Genomic DNA, 21,395 nt, shown 5'->3' with positions numbered 1-21,395 from the left:
AATTTTGTCAGCTGTCAAGGGATATCTTTATTATACGACTTTAGCAGATTTTTTATTTCCCTAGGGTACACCTAAAATTTATTAATTTAAAAACTTTAAAAATAATGCATACAAAGTGATTAACTGAAGAAAATATACAAAAGCATTCACAGAAGAAAAACAAACACAAAAGTAAAACAAAATTATAAACAAAATTTTTTATAAAAATATGATAAGAAAAGGAAATGAAACAAGGAAGAGAATATGAACATAAAATGGTAATAAAATAATGTTTTATATTAAACTGAACATTTTTGCTGCTGTAATCATCAATAATATGCAATCATCTTGAAATTTCTATGGGGCAAAACTTTTTTAATGAGGAAAAAAAAAATACTTTAGACTTCTATATAAACAATTTTCTTCCATTTGAAATGAGTATCTGCTCTTACTAATGGTTTTCTGAGTCTGGTCCAATATAGTTTGCAGTGCCCCATTCTTCATTAACAATCTCTTTGCAAAACTACTGTTATGAGAAATTGTGTTTAAGATGTCTTGCAAAAATAGTTAAAATCCATGATGTGCTGAGGAATCTTGTTAAAAATATCCTAAAATATATACAAATACATTTTTCAAAATGACCTGAGCCCTTTATGCAGCTAAGTTTCCGATGTTTTTTGGGAGGTTTGTGTTCAAAAGACTACGTTCCAGTTATGATGAGTTTCTTTGTCCTCCAGATTGTTATATGGTTGTGCTACTACCTTGAAATGTCTGTGTTCCTTACAGAGACCTAGGCTTGTAAACATTTCAGAGTCTGCCGATCTTCTTGAATAGGATCAACACAGACAGGGAATGACCTCCCGAAAGAAATTTTTCTGTCTTAGTGTCTCAGCCAATTTTCTAGCAACTAATAAACAAGTTCCCCCAATAACCCAATTAAAGAGAAAAGCTGCACTGATCCATGTGGTTAGTCGCTAGTTAGTCATACAAATTAATTCCATCTGTCTACATAAAGCAAAGAGAGATCGAGCAGCTTCCCATAGTGCATATCAACAGGACAAATATATGACTTTGGTTCCATTAAAGCTGCCTTCGATTGACCAAAGGGCAAACCAACTGTGAATGTATAGTAAATACAACTTCAAGCAAAGATGCTGCTCAGAAAGATTTAAAGGCTTTACAATTCGCCATCATGATCCAAAGGTCATCTTCATTCTATCCCTTTACAGGGATGTTTTGTATTCGCCTTTCAGGATATATATGTGTGCATGTGGGTGTGAAGTGAAGCAATCGCAAATGGAAAAGACCCGCTCACCTCTGTTCATAATGAAAAAATTGCTCCTTTTTGGAAGGTTTGAAACGAAGACAAAAGTCACAGGAGATCTGACATGCTGCTTTAGCCTCTGTTCAGGTTTCTACATGAAATCCATCTTATTAAGTACTTTGAATCATTAGAAAATGTTCTAGAGTCTTGCTCAGTGTGTTCATAGTCATGAGTTTCATTAGACCTGAATCATAATAATAATAATAAAACGACTATGAAAAGCTTATTTTATGAAATTACAGTACTCCTTTTTAATAAAATATTTCTGTAAATATATATTAAAATACATGTATATTTGATAAAAAAACATTTAATTAGTACTAAATAGTACTATATATATATATATATATATATATATATATATATATATATATATATATATATATATTAGTATAAAATAAATGTTGGTAGAGAATATTGCATGTGGGACAGGTGGGCCATGTTCCCACAACTTTTTGCCAAACTGCAGGTTGTCCCCACCACTTTTTAAAAGCGTTTGAAAAAAAAAGAAAAAAAAATGTATATATATATATATATATATATATATATATATATATATATATATATATATATATATATATATATACATACATACACACACACACAAATGTAAAGTTAAACCAAAACTAATTCCGATACCAGACATGATTTTTTATATTTTTTCATTAGTACACTATAGTTCATTTATGTAAGTGAGAATGCACAAATAATAAAAAAGTTACATATTGTACCCAAAGATTTTCCAAAAATTTGGGACCAAAAATTATATGACATTATCAAGATTATTTTTTTCTGAAACAGTTTAACTCTGAGGTCTTTTCATATTTCATAACCATTTTCTAAACTACTGTATAGTGGATTAACGGTTTCTCTTTCTGTAAAATGATTGAAGGTGTCTTAATAAATGTTGATTTTTACTGCTTATATATATATATATATATATATATATATATATATATATATATATATATATATATATATATATATATATTATATATATATATATATATATATATTATATATATATATATATATATACACACATATACACACACACACACACACACATATACAGTATATAAACTATATATAAAATGTATATAAACTGTATATATGTATATATCTTAAGTAAAAACTTCTATGAGGCAAACAAAGAGTCTATATTTTTCAGCATTAAGTTAAATTTTTATTAAATAGTGTTAAAAATTTTTACAGTGTTAAAAATATTTAATGGATTCCAGAAACATATTAATATCGAAAGTCAGATGTTTATTAATTAAAAGTACAACATCCACTAGCTTACTACAGCTTTTTATGCAGCATTGCATCTTCATACACTGCAAGTTCAACACTGTTAAGATAACAGCATCTGCTAAATTCATAAACATGAATGAAACTCTAGAGGTCCAAGAATCTGCAGTTGGAAAAGAAAGTAAACAAATCTGTTGATAATCCTCATGCTATAAAAGACCGCTCACAAAAAAATGACCCCTGTGAATCCCTCTTGCCCAGCCTATAAACTCCTACTCACATTGGTAAAACAGCAAAATGTCACTTCAGGATAAGCACTAAATGCAATTTCTTTGGGCTGTAAGTGTTAATTCAGCTCTTTCTGAGTCACTTTACAGCAGGTTTAATTTCCCTCATGGGCATTTGGTAGAACTTAACACAAATTACATTTCTTCTAATGTTTTTAAGTCTTCATATAACCTATTTAATCAGAGCCGATTGCTCTACAATGTCCTCTTTTGACTAGCCGCTTCTGGATCTCTTTACAGAGTGAACTAAGGTTATCTATTTGGTGTGACATAAGGTTAATTATTAAACATGTAGCTGTCAGTCAAAGATATCCCTCCTGAATGAGCTGCATCAGCTTTGGAGGATTAACCAGAGGCTGAGATGGATCATATGTGCCATCACAGTGTTCAGCATTAATAAGCATTTGGTTTATTTCAAAGCTTGAAACTTGACGTATTTGCTAAAATGGTAATTCTGTGTTTTATTTTTTTTAAGTTTTTCTGGTACAAGAAACCTTCTGCAGCATGTAATGAAGGAACATTTGGAATTCACATTGCAAAAGATGAGGACACATGCCGATCACATGCTTACACTAATACAGGAAAGAGTGGGGTAAGCCTGTGCCACTGTTTGCTTAAAGGTATATAGTTTACCCAAAAATGAATATAAACTAACATGAGTATGAACAAATTATGATATAATTTATTTCATTTTTAAATAAATCTAGTTCACCCCATAATTAAAAAGTGGTCCACAACACATTTTTTTTTTTTTACAAACAAGGAGCTTTTTACTTCACATGGTATTAATTCATGAACTGGAGTGGTGTGGATTATTGTGATGTTTTTATCAGGTCTCAGGTATCAGGTCTTATTCTGACGGCATAAGGATCCATTGGTGAGCAAGTGATGTAAACCTAAATTACTCCAAATCTGTTTCAATGAAGAAACAAACTCATCCACATCTTAGATGGCCTGAGGTTGAGTACATGAACTATTCCACACTTAAGTCCACCTGTTCATCCACTTTTAAGAACAGGTGATTTCAAACTGGGTTCCAAAAACGTGTTAAAATATAAAACAGTAAGAATCTTCTCAAAAGTGGTCTGTGAATATTGGTAAATATATGAACAATTTATATTTCAAATAAAAAGTCTAATTTCAATGAAAACTACTAGTGACTCAGTCTGCTTTTGTAACAACTGTGACTGAGACTTTTGACAAACTGACAACTGAAACTGCCTCCAATTAGAATTCACAATCAGTACTATTCGTCTCCATAATTCAATCTATAATCAGGCTGAAAAGACATTTCTGAATCTTTCAAATGAATTAAAGGATTTTTATCCAAATTATGCTAATCTTCCGAGGATATTCGACACCCCACAGAAAGAACAGCTTCTGAATTTTAACAAGTTCAATTTTTCCATGGGCTCACAGACCATGTGGGCCATGAAATTTCTCTCAGGGCTGCAGCTGCAGGAATCTACTTTCTTTGTACCCTACTGCCTTGTGTAATTTGGCACAGAGTACTTTCATTTCCTTTGGGCAACGCATTTGCTCCTTGATGGAAGGGAAATCTGCATGTTTACCCCCCAACAGTTTCTAGTATGATGCCTTGAAGAAATGTAATTAAATGTATGTCAAATGCTGAAGCTTTGTAAATAGAGTTAATTATAATGTCACCTGTGAACAATTATGCATTGCAATTTCTGGAGGGTCTCATATGCTAAAACAGTTCCATGCTCAATGGATTCCAATGACGTGAATACACTGGACTTTGAATGTCTCAATTAAACAAAATTAACGAGGCAGACACTTATTTGTCTCTACTACAACTTAAAATGTTTTTATGTGCAAATGTTTACATCACCATACTTCACTCATCTAAAGGAAATAATGACACAAGTTTATGAAGGATCGATCTTACCCTCATTCCCAGTTCAATGTTCTCTCCTCCATAGACCTCCATGCCTGGGTCCAGCAGTCCGATTTCTCCAAAATACTCACGATCCACTACAAAGGAGCAGCCAATCATTGCAGGTGTCCTGTGTACAAGGCAAATAAATATACATGAGCATTGCATTCATATTCAGACAAAATGGATGGATGGATTAATGGATGGAATGACAGACAGACAGATAGACAGATAAATAGATAGATGGATAGATGTATGTACAGATGAGTGGATAGATAGATGGATGCCTGGCTCTGAATAGGGTTGGGGAAAGAAGTGGTGATGAATTAAAACACTGTCAGATAGAGAAGCTGATTGGAAATCATTTACGAATCAAAGGTTTCAGAATCTGCCCTCTCACAGAGCATGAAGAATTTCTGTTGAGTGGGAGTGAGATGAGCCAGAAGTCAAATGTAAAGTAGAAACTTAAATAGAAATGCACACCACTGAGAGACTGTGCGGTGAGAGTAATCATGCACACAGTAGAGAAAAGTGTTTATTTTTTTTTGTAAGTGCTACTCTCTTCCTTCCCACTCTCCCTGAATTCCCACTAGGTTTCTTTCTCTTCAGTGTGTAATATTAAAACAACTCCACATATGGCAGTCTGCTGAGATGGCAGTTATCCCTATTTTATCAAGTCAGAGATACACTGAACTCAAAATCCCTTCCAACTAAGTTGTTCAAAGTAAATAAGTCAATGTCGCTCTGTGACAACCACAGAATCATTAAAACAGAAATAAGAGTAGTTTCAAATGAGATATATGATACCTATATACAAATCATTAATAGACCAAACGTTTGGACACACCTTCTCATTCAAAGAGTTATCTTTATTTTCATGACTATGAAAATTGTAGAGTCACACTGAAGGCATCAAGGGCTATTTGACCAAGAAGGAGAGTGATGGGGTGCTGCGCCAGATGACCTGGCCTCCACAGTCTCCGGACCTGAACCCAATCCAGATGGTTTAGGGGTGAGCTGGACCGCAGACAGAAGGTAAAAGGGCCAACAAGTGCAAAGCATCTCTCGGGGAACTCCTTCAAGACTGTTGGAAGACCATTTCAGGTGACTACCTCTTGAAGCTCATCAAGAGAATGCCAAGAGTGTGCAAAACAGTAATCAAAGCAAAAGGTGGCTACTTTGAAGAACCCAGAATATGACAAATTTTCAGTTGTTTCACACTTTTATGTTATGTATATAATTCCATATATAATTCCACATATGTTAATTCATAGTTTTGATGCCTTCAGTATGAATCTACAATTTTCATAGTCATGAAAATAAAGAAAACTCTTTGAATGAGAAGGTTTGTCCAAACTTTTGGTCTGTACTATATATATATATATATATATATATATATATATTAAATTTATGCATTTATATATAAATATATATATTTATATATATATATATATATATATATATATATATATATATATATATATATATATATATATATATATATATATATATATATATATATATATATATATATATACATACACACACACACACACACACACACACACACACACACACACACACACACACACACACACACACACACACATATATATATATATATATATATATATATATATATATATATATATATATATATATATATATATATATATATTTGTTAAAGTTTTCTTACCAAGTTTACTTTTCACTTGTGTTTAAAACTCCTGTCTTTGATACAAAAAAAAAACATTTGGGTCAGTCTGAGGTTTGTTGTGAACACAGCAAGGGGCAAGACGATTTGAGCTGTCAAATCTCCACAGACAAAAGATCTGTTGTGTTTCAGAAACTCAAGATGAGTTTTTCATTGAATGTCATTTTTTTTTTTTATCAGTGATTTGCTGGTGGGTTGAAAGTAAATTGTTTGTTGGCTAACCACAGGTGGGCCTCTTTGAGAGGCTAATGAATGCTAGATGTACAAACATTTATACTGTGATGCATTATTTAGATCACAAAGAATGGAGGAAAAAAAATATGAAGAGTCGGCGGCTTTGTTTAAACAGTGCTGTCTTAAGGAAAATATTTCATTTATTCCAATACTGATTTAGTGGTGATTTAGTAGTACATCTGTCATGAGTATGTTTTCCTTATTTGGTTTTTCCTGTCCTCGTCATGTGAATTAATCTCCGGTTGTGTTTGATTAAGTAGTTTGTAATCCAGATGTGTCTTATTAGTTTCTGTCCATTTAAACTCTGTTTCCCAGAGTTTTCTTTGTCTGATATTAAGAAGATGTTAATGAAGAATTCTCCTCACTTCCTCATGAGTTTAACATGACAACATCACAAATACTTTTGCAAAGAGCAGACACTTTAAAAAGAATATTTTCACTTGAAGAATACCCTGTGTCATATGTGGTATTCCTTTTGGAAATATTGATATACACTTTAATAATTATTTTTATTTATTTATTTATTTTGTTCTTTCATTCAAATACATTGACTAAAATTTTCCCACCCTCACTGAACCACAAAGGAATTAATATGGCCCTTCTGTAACAATCAACAGAAAATGATTCTTTTGTCAGTCAAACACTTTAGAAAATTGCTTGTCTATTTTTATTTTATTTTTTATGTGTTTGTCCTGTTTAAAATAATAAAAATACATATAACAGCAGGTCTTTAATTTCTTATTTATGAATAGATAAATAACATGCTTTAGTCAGCATAAAATGTGAAAAATATAACAGTTATCATTTTAATTTCTTTTAAAGTACAAAAATGTTATGTTATTCATTTATGTTATGTTATGTTAATGTTATTCTGAAAAGTGTTTATGTGGAATAGCTTACGAAATCACTGCGTTTCTCCCCTTAGAGCAACTAATTGCTTATTTACTGACATTTGAACTTAACTGTCCTTCATTTAACCGTAAACATGACTCAATGATTCAAATAAACCCTGCTGCAGTGTGCTATGAGTATTGGGATCCTCAGTGCCAAATAGCCACAGGCTAGCTGAGCTGCAGTGGATACATCGAGAGCTTGAGAGAAGTGGAGCTGGAATGATTTCCAATAGCCCACCTCATTGACTCACTGCAGGCCTGCGGGCGGCCATTTTAACCTGTCAATATCAGCACTTGAGAAAAGGGTTGCATGGACAATGACTGCTGTCTTTTCTGTAATGGGATTTTGTTCAAACGTTTAACTTATATCGTTATGTCAGTCTAACCCTCATGTTGTGTTCTAGTCTTTTCAACCTGGAGAGTATTTTCTTTGCCAAAATTTACTGATTTACAAGCAATTTTTAAAAAGTCAAATTAGGTAAAGGATTTTAAGCACAGCGTGAGGACAAAATTAGTTTGGAAAGATTCCCTAATTAAGATCCTAACGTTGTATCTCATCTGGTAAAGCATGAGGCTAGATCCACAGAGGTCCTGAGAATAATTACCAAGGAACACACTTGCTGATAAAACATTTATGCCTTAAATGCTCTTTGAATAATCTCTCAAAGGTTAAGACAAAAAAAAAGGTGTTTAAAGATGTTTTAGTACATTAAACATAAGTTAATTGTATTTATAATAAATGAGAGCAAATATATTTGCAATATGTGCATTAGCCTAATTTCTAAAAATCTAAATTACAAAATTACTGTGGCATCCAATATCACTTTTGTTTTAATGTTTTTTTTTTTTTTTTTGCTTTAATGACAATTCAGCTATACAAAGTACATTTACAAATATATTTAAACTGTGATGGTATTCTTGCAAACATCCGTTTTGTAAACATTTGTGTTTTAAAAGTTTAAAATACTGTCCACAAGAAATGAGTTTGTTTTAGATGCAAAGTGCTCCATACAAAAATGTAAGTATATACTTTAGATATGAACAGCAATCAAATCAAATGAAATCGCAATATCAAAAAGTTCTTAGGAAATTAGACATTAATGAAAATAATAATAATAATTAAAAAAAAAACTTTTCAGTAACCACTATGAGGCATCACAGGGATCAGCTCCAGTAATATTGGGCTACAGGCCTAGTTTCTCACTCCAAATAGCTATCAGTGAGAGACATGAATAATGAATGGGATTTCTGATGTCCTGATACTCTAACACAATGGTGACCTTGACCAGATTTCATACTCTCCTCAGGATATATCCACTGGTCTAGGACAAAGCTCATTTCACCAAGTTGGTTTTAGGCATAAAATGAGTATTACACTGTAGAGGTTCATGATTGAGAATTGCAGAGTGGTAGAGCTGGACAACATCACCTTGCTATCAATCAGTGGCAGCTCTAGGATCTTTGTTGTTGTTGTTGGGGGTGTTCAGGCGAGGCTTAACAGTTCGGAGGGGTGCTAAAAAACTAATTAAATTGAGAGAAAATAATGAATTCCTAAGCTTCAGCTAAGCATGCAAATTTAGCCGCCTTGTGTTTTTTATATACAGCAGCTTCACCTTTTTTTTTTCTGTGGTGTTGAACTTCTTATATGCCACTGTTATTAGTAATATAACTTCTAATGCCAACTGTCAAATATGACACTTACAAATTTATACAATTTATGAACACACATAGAAAAGAGAGAACGCAGGGATTTCTTTCTTTTGTTATTATTTTCTTTTATTTATTTATTTTATACATATCTATTTACAATTTTTCTTTTTTGACCATCAAGCGTCGGTCACTCTCAATGCCAACTGGAAGGAAATCATTGTAATTGTTTTTTTTTTTACAACAGATAAATTGCTGACAATTAATAAAACTATGTCAACATGAGCTATTTTTTAAGAGTTACTACTCTGTGTGACGACAGACTCCTCTCAAACCTGAACTTCAGACTGAGACTGTCGACTTGTGCTATTGTTCTCATCTGAGCTATTCTGCAAAGTGTCTGAAATTTGTGGTCTTTTATATTACATGATGCTCCATCGTGATAGCTGAATGCGTACTGTACATAAACTTTAGATCCTAAAAATGCTTATTTTTCAATGTAAATGAAAGTGACACTGGGAGTTAAAAAAAGGAATATCATTAGGAAGTGCTTTTACACAATGTTTGACAACTAGAAATTGTCGAAATTGCTTGTCTTATTTTTGAACAATAAATATATATATATATATATATATATATATATATATATATATATATATATATATATATATATATATATACTGTTCCATATTTTGAAACCTAACAAAATTCATATTGTTTAAACTGAAAACTGTGCAACCTAAATGTCACTTATCTTATTTTATTTAAATGTGCCACTTATTGATATTTTTTTGGTTTCTGTATATTGCAATGACATCTATACATTTTGAATTGTAGTTTACATGTCCAAATACTTTTTGCTATGCAAGTAATATTTGAACAAAAATATGATATTTCATACTAGTAGACCTCTGATGTAGATTAAACTACAAGAGTGAAACTAAGTGAAACTGAGACAAATAGAAGTGCTAATAAGCAATATATTACTACTGTTTCACTTAAAGAGCCACACAGATGGGAAATCAAAAATGACCTGTATTACAGTGTATGATGTAAACAATGTGCAAATAATTAAACCAAAAAGTACACTATTTATAAAGTTATTGGGTTCTAAAGTAAGGAGTCGACTCTGAATCGCTGAAACGAGTCGTTATAGATTTCAAATCTTTTGACCATCTCTATGTACGTCACTAGGAGCACTTTGCATAATAATCTCCGCCTACCGTCAAAACGGAACTCTGACCTGCCCCACCCCCCCACACAGACGCTCTGGTTGGTGTGAGAGCATCATGTCGAGGAGACCGTTTGTTTTATTTTCACTGCCAAAGAATGAAGATCAGAAGAACCAATGGCTAAAATTCATTTTCACCACAATACCAGAGCAGTACAACAAATCCCTTTTGTTGTGTTCACAACATTTCACTGATGACTGCTTTTCTAATCTCGGTGAGTACAGCGGGATTTTCAAAGCGTTTGGCCATAAAAGATGGTTCATTACCAACTTTATTTAGAACAACGAGCATCTCCGAATCACAACGCGAAGTATGATTATGAAGTTATGTGTCTGTTTTCTCCCGAGCGTCTTATCAGTATGTGTGCTGTCTGCAGCCTTTGTTTGTGCTGATCGTCATGTACAAACACGTCATTAAAATGAAGTGTAACTCCGTGAATACTCAACGAAGAGACATGAGAGAGATATCTATAGAGAGCTTGACATGTCTACTTTAAAACTAAACAAGTGCTGCTAACAGATATTCTGTGATAAAGTAATCCATATGAAAACAACGCGATATCTGTTTTTCATGTCTCCCTTCGTTATATCCAATGTGACCACGCCCCCGCGCTGAACGCGCTATTCAGATTCAAACTGAAGCGCGGCTTGAATACACCCACACAGAAGAAAAAGCAGCCAGACTGTTCAAATTTTTTATTTTACCGTTTGTTTCGCGATGAGAGGAATAAGACATAATTCACCCCAAACAGATGCTAACGCATAGTTTACCGTGGAGGTGTAATGGTTCTTCGAGTTTCGAAAATTCAGATTTTTTTTTTTCCTGTATACATTTTATTAGTTCACCCATTCCTTGGGAATCACACCTCACCCATGATTTTGTTGTTAAAACAGTTTGAAGAGTAGCAGCACACTGTCCAACATAATGATATAACACTGGTAATTCAAAATAAACACCAACAAATCCTTTAAGGAAGCAAAAACATCAGGAAACCACCTTATCACTTCTAAAATAGTCATTTTTTTTATATTCCTGGTCATTTGTATTTCAGAGGATGTCCTCATGCATTATGCAGTGGAGCACTGGATGCCCTTACCTGATGGGGGCAGTCTCGTCTCCTTTGTCCAGCCAATCCTGTGGTGGGATGATGTACATGCACCAGAGGCCCCAGTTGTAGCCATGGGCTGCATTAGCGTATTGCTGCACCTCAAAGGTGTTGTACTTGATATTATCTATCGCAGGGAGGATTATCCTAGTGTGATCTTCTTTCACTCTTGTGAGGATAGGCTCAGCCCTGAATAAATGATAGAGATCAGGAGGAAAAAAGAAGAAGAAGAGAGAGAGATTGGGAGTTGAGACATATTGAGCCTTTCTTACTTTCAATATAAATAGTGGTTATATTCGTTCTACAAAGAGCAACAGAGGTAAAACAAGTGTTAGGATGTCAATGTGCAGTGCTCTTACACTATTTTATTAAAACATTCTCCAAAACACCTATACCAGAGCCCGGAAGCAGGACTGATGGGAGAACAACATGCTGTAATTTTACAACTGGGAAACATTTTTGTACAATAACACTGTACAATGAATCTTCTCAGATTTAATCTGTAATACCAGACTAAACCAAATATCAATTACAATATATTTATTTTCGGTATTGATGAATAATTAAAGTTGTTGACAAGGTGTTCCATACACTGTGCCTTTTTGAATTTGTAAAATGTAATATAATTTGTACATCACACATTCCAGATTTTTAATTGTAATGCACAAATGTCTCAAGCAAACTGACATTGTAAATAACCAAAACAAAATAAATGCTACTTTCTCATTCAATTCAATCATAGTATACAGCTTCAGTGTTTACTTTAAAGCTTCAGTGTTTACTTTAAAATCCATGTGTCTGTTTCCAAGAATACTCTTGGGTAGAAAATTGATTCTGTCATTTTTGGAAATGAGCTTGTATTTCATTATCGAAACCGGTGTTGGTTTAAAAGGAGAACCATCAAGCCTGACAGTGTAATCATCACATATTGACATTTGCAGCAGAAGCAAATACAAGACAAACAAAAAAAACCTACAGAAACTTTTCATCAGTCCCTCCCATCAATGTCCTTTTTTGTGCATCACCTCACAAAACATTTTTGTCTAGCTTTGTTCTTTGACTTCTAAATGTACTAGTTCTTCTTTTTACATCCTCCTATGTCTTTTCCTGTGGTATCCTTCATCTTTTTGTTTTTGTTTTTTGAGGTCATACTTAAAAAGCTTAATCACATTAAGGTAATAATCAACAGGGAGACATGAGTTTTAATAGGTCTGTGACTGGGCTTTCATTAAAAAAAAAATAGCCTGCTGAGAGGTTTCTTAATGTAAGTGTCCAATTAACAAGAAAAAAAAGTGTTTTAAAGGGGCTGTATATTGGTGTCATCTAGGACAGAGGTATTTTTATAAGGGATGGGGCAGGATTTCCACAGAGACTGTGGAGCATCTTTAAGGTAATACAATACTGTACAAAAGTTTGAGGTTGGTAAGATTTTGTAATGTTTCTCATGCTCACCAAGACTGCATTACTTTGATCAGAAATAATGTAAAAAATAATATTGTAGAACAGAATTATATATAAGTAACTGTTTTCTATTGTAATGCACTTTAAAATATGAATTAATCCTGTAACGGCAAAGTTGAATTTTCAGCAGCCATTACTTTAATATATGCAGCATGATAATGCTCGGCCCCATGTTTTAAGGACCTGTACACAATTCCTGGAAGCTGAAAACATCCCAGTTCTTGCATGGCCACCATACTCGCCGGACATGTAACCCTTGAGCATGTTTGGGATGCTCTGGATCGGCATATACGACAGTGTGTTCCAGTTCCTGCCAATATCCAGCAACTTCACACAGCCATTGAAGAGGAGTGGACCAACATTCCACAGACCACAATCAACAACCTGATCAACTCTGTGTAAAGGAGATGTGTTGTTCTGCATGACGCAAATGTGCTGCATTGCCTCCTCGAAGCCAAATTTCAAATTTTTAACACCCTGTCCCATTGCTAACACCGCTTTCAGTAATTGCTAGGATTAATTACAAAAGGGACTCTCTTTGGTATATGAGACAGGGTGGACAGTAGGGCAATGGTGATCAGTTCTTTCATTACCCATTAACTATGTATATTACATCAGAGATAATACCAAAATCTGAATGCACCCATAGTGGAGTCCAAAAGTATCCAGGAACATAGGATTTGGAATGTAATTTAAACATGGCAAAAAAATAAAAAAATAAATAGATAGATAAAAATAAAAGAATACAAAATTAAGTTAAATTAAGGATGTTTCAAATTTTTAAACAAAGAAATCACAATAAAACTAATCATCATCATCATTTTTAATAAATATGTACTAATTATTATTTTTTCAGAATAATTGTCACTCAAATTGGTGATATTCTAATTTGTCAGGAAAAGTTCTGTATTAAATATGAAAAATGTAAAACAGAAGCATTTTCAGTTTCAGACATTTCGAATCCACAGTATATGTTCTACTCGGTGTTGTTATTGTTTACTAAAAATCTTTTTTCTGTAATTAAAACAAAGCTGAAATAAAAAAAATATATATATTAAAATAAAAACTTTTAAAAAGTAAACAAACAATTTGTTTTAAAAAAACAAATTGAAATAAGTTGAGGTTGAAGTAGTTAAATGATGGCAGACTAAAACATGCATTTATATAACAAAAATCTTAAACTCAAGATAGTGATAATAATGTACAATCTGTTCAATGATGAAACATTGAAACCACACATTTAAATGCAACCATAAGACAGTACAGTCCCACAACCCATATGTCTATCCCTTACATACCTTACTATCCATGTATGTTTTCATTCATGTCAAATTAAACATGGCACTTACCTTGACTAAAGTCCACAGGGTGCATCATAAATCACTTATACTCTTCGTAGAAACAATAAACCACTGCACCTCGTGTACAGTCTCGGACAATTTGCTGAGTAAATGGATTTCTATCACCCACTGTGCTTGACTTGGCATGTCATCATATGGAGGTAAGTCCTGCTATCTTCACTGTCTTCCCCCTTTTACAGATAGCCAAGAAACACAGTCCTTTGAGATTAACCCCCATTCTTCACAACTGATGAAACTCCTGTGTGACTCCTGTGTGATCAAACTTTCTCTCATGTACCTCTATCAGAAAATGAAATCTTGCCTCTTCACTGTGAAGATCCCATGAATTGTTTGTGTTTGCTCAGTGTGCCGGGAACAGTGCCTGGTTAAAAGGTTAGGCTAGGGCAAAATGTTCCCCGAAGATTTTTTTGTTGTTGCTGTTTTTTATTTTTATTTTTTTCCTGTAGGATGGAGGATTTAATAATGTATGTGCTGTTTTTAAGCACATTATGGATCTGTTGGCCAGCTTAAAAGCTAGGATAGATTTATCGCCTTTGGACATGTTGCAGCCTGTCACGGTGAAGCTGCGCTGGCCTCATCCTGTTAAATATTTTACTTTTTTCTCTCTTAAATATTTACCATTTTGCAATATTATACTCTAAAAAATGAATAAGCGCAAATTAGATAGGGAACTCATTCCAATTAGTTGAAGCCTGCCCACTTGCAGTGCCACTCATATTAATTCAACTATAAACACAATGAGAATGTTTTGTTTACTGTGTGGAGACGTGCTGATATCACGTTTGGTCTCATTCTGCACTGCGTATCTTGTCAGTGTCTGCTCTTGTATGGTCATTAGTTGTTGAGAAAATATTGAAAGTGTGTCCTGCTGAATTAAATTATTATTTTGGTATATGGGTGTAAAAAAAAAAAGTTTACCGCACCAGCAAGTACGTGAAGGCTCTAACGTTCGACTTCACCAGGCAGGGACACCGGCAAAGGATAAGTATCACTTTTTATTTCTCCTCTTTCCTATTACTTGTTTCAATTCTGTTTTCTTTTCTTTTGTTTCAATTTTTTACTATGTGTAAGTTAGATTATGTCTCAATGTATTATGTCTGTATACAGTAGGTCTTTTTATTAAGTTTTAGTTTTACTTCATTTGAGTTTAATACTTCAACAAACTAAATGGAAATGGAAATATATAGGTTTAAGGTTAAAAAAAAAAACATATTATTTTCCACATACTCTACATTAATGTTGCTCCTGTATGCCCTGCCTTTCTGAAATGAGTACATTTTTACAAAGCTCATCATTTTGAAAAGCAAGGTGCACTCTGATTGGCCAGCTATCCAGTGAATTGTGATTGGCCGAATACCACAAGCGAGTGATGTAAATGATTCGTCCCACATCATGCTGTAATGCCATGTCACGGCCTGGAGCGACGAGACAAAAACAATAATGCCCATTATACATGAGGTATTTGTTGCATCCAGTGAGGACATAATTACAGATTATAATGACTTATTCTGTCTTTTTACGCGTTGCGTTGCATTGTGCCGTGTAAAAATAAAACCATGTCTGCATTTGTGATTGGAGAAATTACAAACAACAAATGCTAAAACTCACGTTTGAATCATCAGTGGCAAATCCTTTAAATATAAAATGTACTTACAGACTGTGAGTCAGAACAGCCGGCATTGCAGTCTACTATCCCAGGATTAGGAAACAGTCCTCCATAATATGTGCTGCATACATCTGGATATTTGGTTTGAACTGTTCAGGAACAGTGTTGTAAATACAACTTAACCACTGATTTCTATCTGTTTCCTCTCTTGAAAGGCCAAACAAAGCATTTACATGACTATGAGAAGTCATGATCAGTGGAGCTCCAAAATCATGATTCACCAAGGCAACAGCACAGACAAAAAGACATCCGCATACTTTGAGTAAACGCATAAATTTTATTCTTAATCATAGTTCATGCTTTAAAAAAGCTTTCATGAGGTGAAAACTGGCAGAACAGTAGGTTATTGAACTAATATAAATTTTCATGGTATCCCATGGACAAAAAAATCGAGAAAAAGAGAAAGGAACGTGACAGCAGTTAAAAATAAAGTATAAAAACATTTCAGTCAGGTAAAGCTTTAAGCATAAAGTGTTCATGGGTGTAGTCTACATGACTTTACAGACATTTGAAATATTAAATACATTTCATTCAGTGTCTATTTCAATGTGCAGCAGCTTTTATTCCCCCACATACTCTATAATCATTTCACGTAGTCACATTTTTTTCACATAATTAAAGATTCTCTAATCCGACCTGTTGCATTTCTTAGACTAATGAAATTAACATTTAACTTCTAATCAGTCAACAGCAAGAAGGCTCGGAAAATAATGAAGAACAGATGAAGAGGAGATGGCCATAACACCAAGTGTTGTAAGAATACTAAAATCAAACAGTAAAAAAATAATAACTCTTGCTTTTGTATTTGTAGGAAATAAAGATGACACAATAAATTGTGCATAATTTGTGTTTATGTAACAGCTGTGGTGGTGGTTACAGCATATATTTTCAGACTACACTTCCATACAGCATCCTTCCATTCCATATCTGTTTCATTTTTGGAAGGTACAATGATGGGAATATGCTCGTCATCAATGCACACAACCACACTGGAACCACACTTCTAATTATTGGGTTACTTTCAGAGGTTGGTGCAAGATGTTATCAAGTGAATATCAGCGAGGTACACCTTCGTTAATGCTCTGCATACAGCAGCCTTACTAATGTGCTCTGCATTCCCGATATAGAAAACTACCAAATAAATATGCATGTGGATATGGCACCAAAAATTTACTCCCTAAAAATGAATACAGTCTCCTTATCTACAGTATTAAAGGACATGCCATTTTTGTTATTTAATGGTGTCTTATGTTTTTTATATAATAATAAAAAATATTTTTTATTAAAAAAATAATCTTGTTTACATTTACATTAAGATGATTTTTCTTACCCCATGTCAGATAATTTTACCTGTTTTAAGTAAAATGCACTTAAATGCACTTGTTTTCCCCTATGGAACAAAGAACAAACATCTTAGGCTATTGTTTTTACTAATATAGAAAATGCATTGTGATTTAAGAATTTGTAGATATTTGTACTTGGAATAAGACAGAATTACTCTGAAAGAAAAGCATTTTTGCAGTGTGAATGAATCAGGTATTTAAACATAACTTACACTTTAAAAAGGGGGAGGAGACTGTAAGAAACTGGGTTAATCTAAGAAAACCTGTTTCCGACCAAGTTAGGGTAATTTAATGAATATAAATTACATCTCTTTCAGAAATGGGCTTGATTTATCCTGCTTTTGACAAACCTCCCATTCTGAAACGGAAAACCTAATTTCCCTCATTTAAGGGTTAACATGCTCAGAATTTTCACTTATCCTCCTTTATGAAATGGCCCTCAGATATCACTGGCGGTCAACCTCTCACTGTGTGCTTTTAGCTCCATTTTGGAAGTAACCTACTGTGTTTGTACTTACAATTGACTGACTTCAGAAATGCTCATTCCTCGTACTTCATTAGCTCTAATCACTTTAATTTTTTTCATCTGGAGTTCTTCATCAGGTTCCAGAAGATTAGTGTGTTAAAAGGTGAATCAACAATTATGTAAAACAGTTCCACACACAAAAAAGTCTTCAATAATGTATTCTCTAATATAAAACTGCACAGATCTTTAGTTCTGACAATATCACATTAAAGGCTCTAAAAAGGCACAAAACGAAATCATAATGCCATATTTTACCAATATCACAACCTCACAATTCTTAATTTGCTGTACATGTCAACACCTGTTCCAATAAATACAGAACACTTTTAATTCAAACTCTGTTTCCATGTTTCCATTACCGTATTAGAAATGTTACACTTGATTTCTTACCTTAGTTCTTTAACACAAATTAGAGTGCGCCTACACAAATAGTAATGACCTACAGTACCAGACATTTGGCTCAATATACAAATAATTAAACCATTTAGTGCACCACAGTTTTAAATTCATTTTAAAACTGTTAGTGATGTAGCCTTGTGGTTAAAGATTCAATCTGATCTGACCCTGCACAAAGGGAAATCTATAAACCATCATCATGTGCCCTTGAGCAAGACACTTGTTTTGGATAAAATTGTCGGCTGAATGACAAATATGTAATAATTTTTATACTGAGATTCACTTGCTGAGCTAATGTAAACATCTGAAAATCTACTGAATAAACAATCGAAAGGAGATCTCTATAGTGTAACTGAAAGGTACACAGAAAGACTTTAATTGGGAGGAACGAGGCCTTGAACCCTTGAAGGTTTGCTTGAAATGTTCATGAAGGCTCCTGGAGGGATCTGTGTATGTAGTGAAAACTATGTATTGATAAATGTTTTCATTGAGACACTGAGGTCAGAGTGAATAGAAGTCGGCCTTCAAGTGATGACCCACTCAGTAATCTAATTACTATACAAACCTGCTCTGTTGAAAGAGCACTAATATCCCTCTCCTCTTCCATAGTCAGCAACAGAAGGATATCTATCTATCTATCTATCTATCTATCTATTGATCGATACAGTTTAAATCAGTCCCTCTGATTTTTATCAATGTTGCGATCACTGAACTCAACGCAAAATCAACAAAATGCACCCCCCCCCCACCCTCGATTCTGCATAATATCACTGCAAAATAATCCTAAAAATTAAGGTCTCACAAAAAAAAAAAAAAAAAAAAAAAAAAAATTATATATATATATATATATAAAATTATCAAACTGAATCATCCTTAATTTTATTATAGTTAGAATGTATTATTTTCACAAGGATAAATGCTGTGCACATCATGTTGTGCAGTGAGTGATCTGTGTGAAACAATATGGAAGTCAAACTCGCATAACTGCCACTGAGTGGTGAAGCAATATCCTAATTCAGTTGTGGTCAAAATTTTCTGCAAAATTATCTGGAAAACAATTATTATTTTACCAAAATAAGAGGCATCATACAAAATGCATGTTATTTTATAACTAGTACTGACCTGAATAATATATTTCACAAAAAAAAAAAAAAAAAAATCATATAGTCCACAAGAGAAATTAATAGCTGAATTAATAAAAATGACCCCATTTATTAACATATGCTTGATTCTTAATTCTGTTTTGTTTTCTAGCATTGTAGCATTTTGTGTGTGTGTGTGTGTGTGTGTGTGTTTGTTTGTGATAGTTGTTCATGAGTCCCTTGTTTGTTCTGAACAGTTAAACTGTCCACTGTTGTTTTTTTTTAATTTAGTACTGCCCTTCAGAAGATACTTATATATTTACCAGAAGAGAAAATAATTTCAATTTACCCTGATCTTCAAATTTAAAAAGTTTTAACCTCCAGGCTCTTAATTCCTCGTTTTCCCTTTTGGAGCATCAGTGAGTGTTTGTACTTTTTAAAATAGTTGTGTATGAGTTCCTCAGTTACCATCAGTGTGAAAAGATTGATGAAAGATACAAATACGCAAAAGATGCTGGAAAACCAAAGAATTTATGCTATCCTAAAATATCACATCACATTTTTCGCAAATCTCTGGAAATTACCACCACAAAATCAGTCGTTTTGATTGCAAAAAATCACAAAAACAATTTGGGAAATCCTGGAGCGGCTGTTAAGTGGACTTCACTTTTACATTGTAGCTCTGTAGCACACACACATTTAACAGTCAGCTAAAACACACAAGCACTTTATAGTTTTCTGGCTCTGTAAAACACACACACACACACACTTATTTTCACCTGCTATAAGTGCAGCCAAGTCCTGTAACATCAACAAGGCCACATTCTGGCCCACAATCCATCTCAGTTATCAGTCTCTGCCATCCTTTATTGCCATAGAATGAACAATGGGATGTTTTGGCACCTTTGTTTATGAATACACTTAGAGCTACAGTTTTCATATACACTGAAGCAAAGGTGAAAGCATACAAATGGCCAATTGTACACAATTTACATACAATTCAGCAATCATCTCTTGGAGCGATTTGTGCTTTTATACATAAACGGACAGTAGAATAGTGTATAACAGTAGAATAGAATAGTGTATAACAAATTTGAAGGATGAAATTCAAGTCCTAAATCACAGTTAAACACTCTTCCACCCCATTCCCTATTTTCCATTATTTGTTCCCGCTTCAAACTCTAAAATCTAAACACTAAACTTGGACAAGTAAAGTATTTTTACAATTGAAACAATTACACTCTTCAGCTTTAAAACATTTCAAAAGATTTACAAAAGAATTACACTCACAGAAGAAGCTGATAAACAACTACTATACACTTGTTGTGGGACATATACCTACAGGACTTTATGATGTTTCTGAGGTTGCTATTAAATCTATATAGAGCCACATATATAATACATTTCAGGTGCTCTATTATATTACTGTGTTTCTCCCTTTAAATCAAATAGAGCTCCTCAGAAACCTAAAGCAGAGATGCAGGAAGAAACTGAAGGAGAGAGAAAAAGTGTGAGAGACCGAGAGAAGTAGAGATGAGAGATGAGAGATCAGAGAATCAGCATGTCCAACACAAGAGTGAACAATGCCGGCTGGAAGAATAGGACACAGGGCAAAATGAGGTGGGAGGGTGGACATACTTTAAAAAAAGAAAAAAGCTGGCCTACAGATGAGGGCTTGACAATTATCAGTCAACCGTCTAATGACGCACACGCATACACACAATGCGTTTCAGAATGATAAACGACTTAAGTCATGAATAATAAATAATGCTCACCAGAGGCCTCCAGTATTCATACAATCACAGCTAATTCTGCCAGTCTACCGAACACTGCGCAGGGCCATCTATAAAGGTTAAGTTTGATAAATAATGAAACTCTCTCAGGAGCCTGATACTTTAATACGCGGATGTATGTACAATGCATACTGAGATGCGAAGGTAGATCTTGTTCAGTTTAGGCAGCTGAAAATTCTGAATAAAAACACCAAGATGCAAATA

At 33.6% G+C, this 21,395-nt stretch overlaps 1 protein-coding gene across 3 annotated transcripts in view; it reads right to left on the bottom strand.

Moving 5' to 3' along the window:
• The window catches only part of galnt9 (polypeptide N-acetylgalactosaminyltransferase 9), a 104,357-nt gene that overhangs the window by 31,604 nt on the left and 51,358 nt on the right, over positions 1 to 21,395 (bottom strand). For 2 of the 3 annotated variants that reach the window (XM_026244691.1, XM_026244688.1), the window contains 2 exons: positions 11,555 to 11,752; positions 4,751 to 4,868 (listed from right to left, as the gene is read on the bottom strand). In XM_026244691.1, coding sequence (XP_026100476.1) covers positions 4,751 to 4,868; positions 11,555 to 11,752 — 316 coding nt within the window. Of the gene's footprint in view, positions 1 to 4,750; positions 4,869 to 11,554; positions 11,753 to 14,373; positions 15,218 to 21,395 lie in introns of those variants that run through there. The other variant, XM_026244697.1, reaches the window with a different exon arrangement.

Source organism: Carassius auratus, chromosome 5, assembly GCF_003368295.1.
Source record: "Carassius auratus strain Wakin chromosome 5, ASM336829v1, whole genome shotgun sequence".
Classification (NCBI taxonomy): Eukaryota; Metazoa; Chordata; class Actinopteri; order Cypriniformes; family Cyprinidae; genus Carassius; species Carassius auratus.
This window is presented reverse-complemented; position numbering and strand designations above follow the sequence as displayed.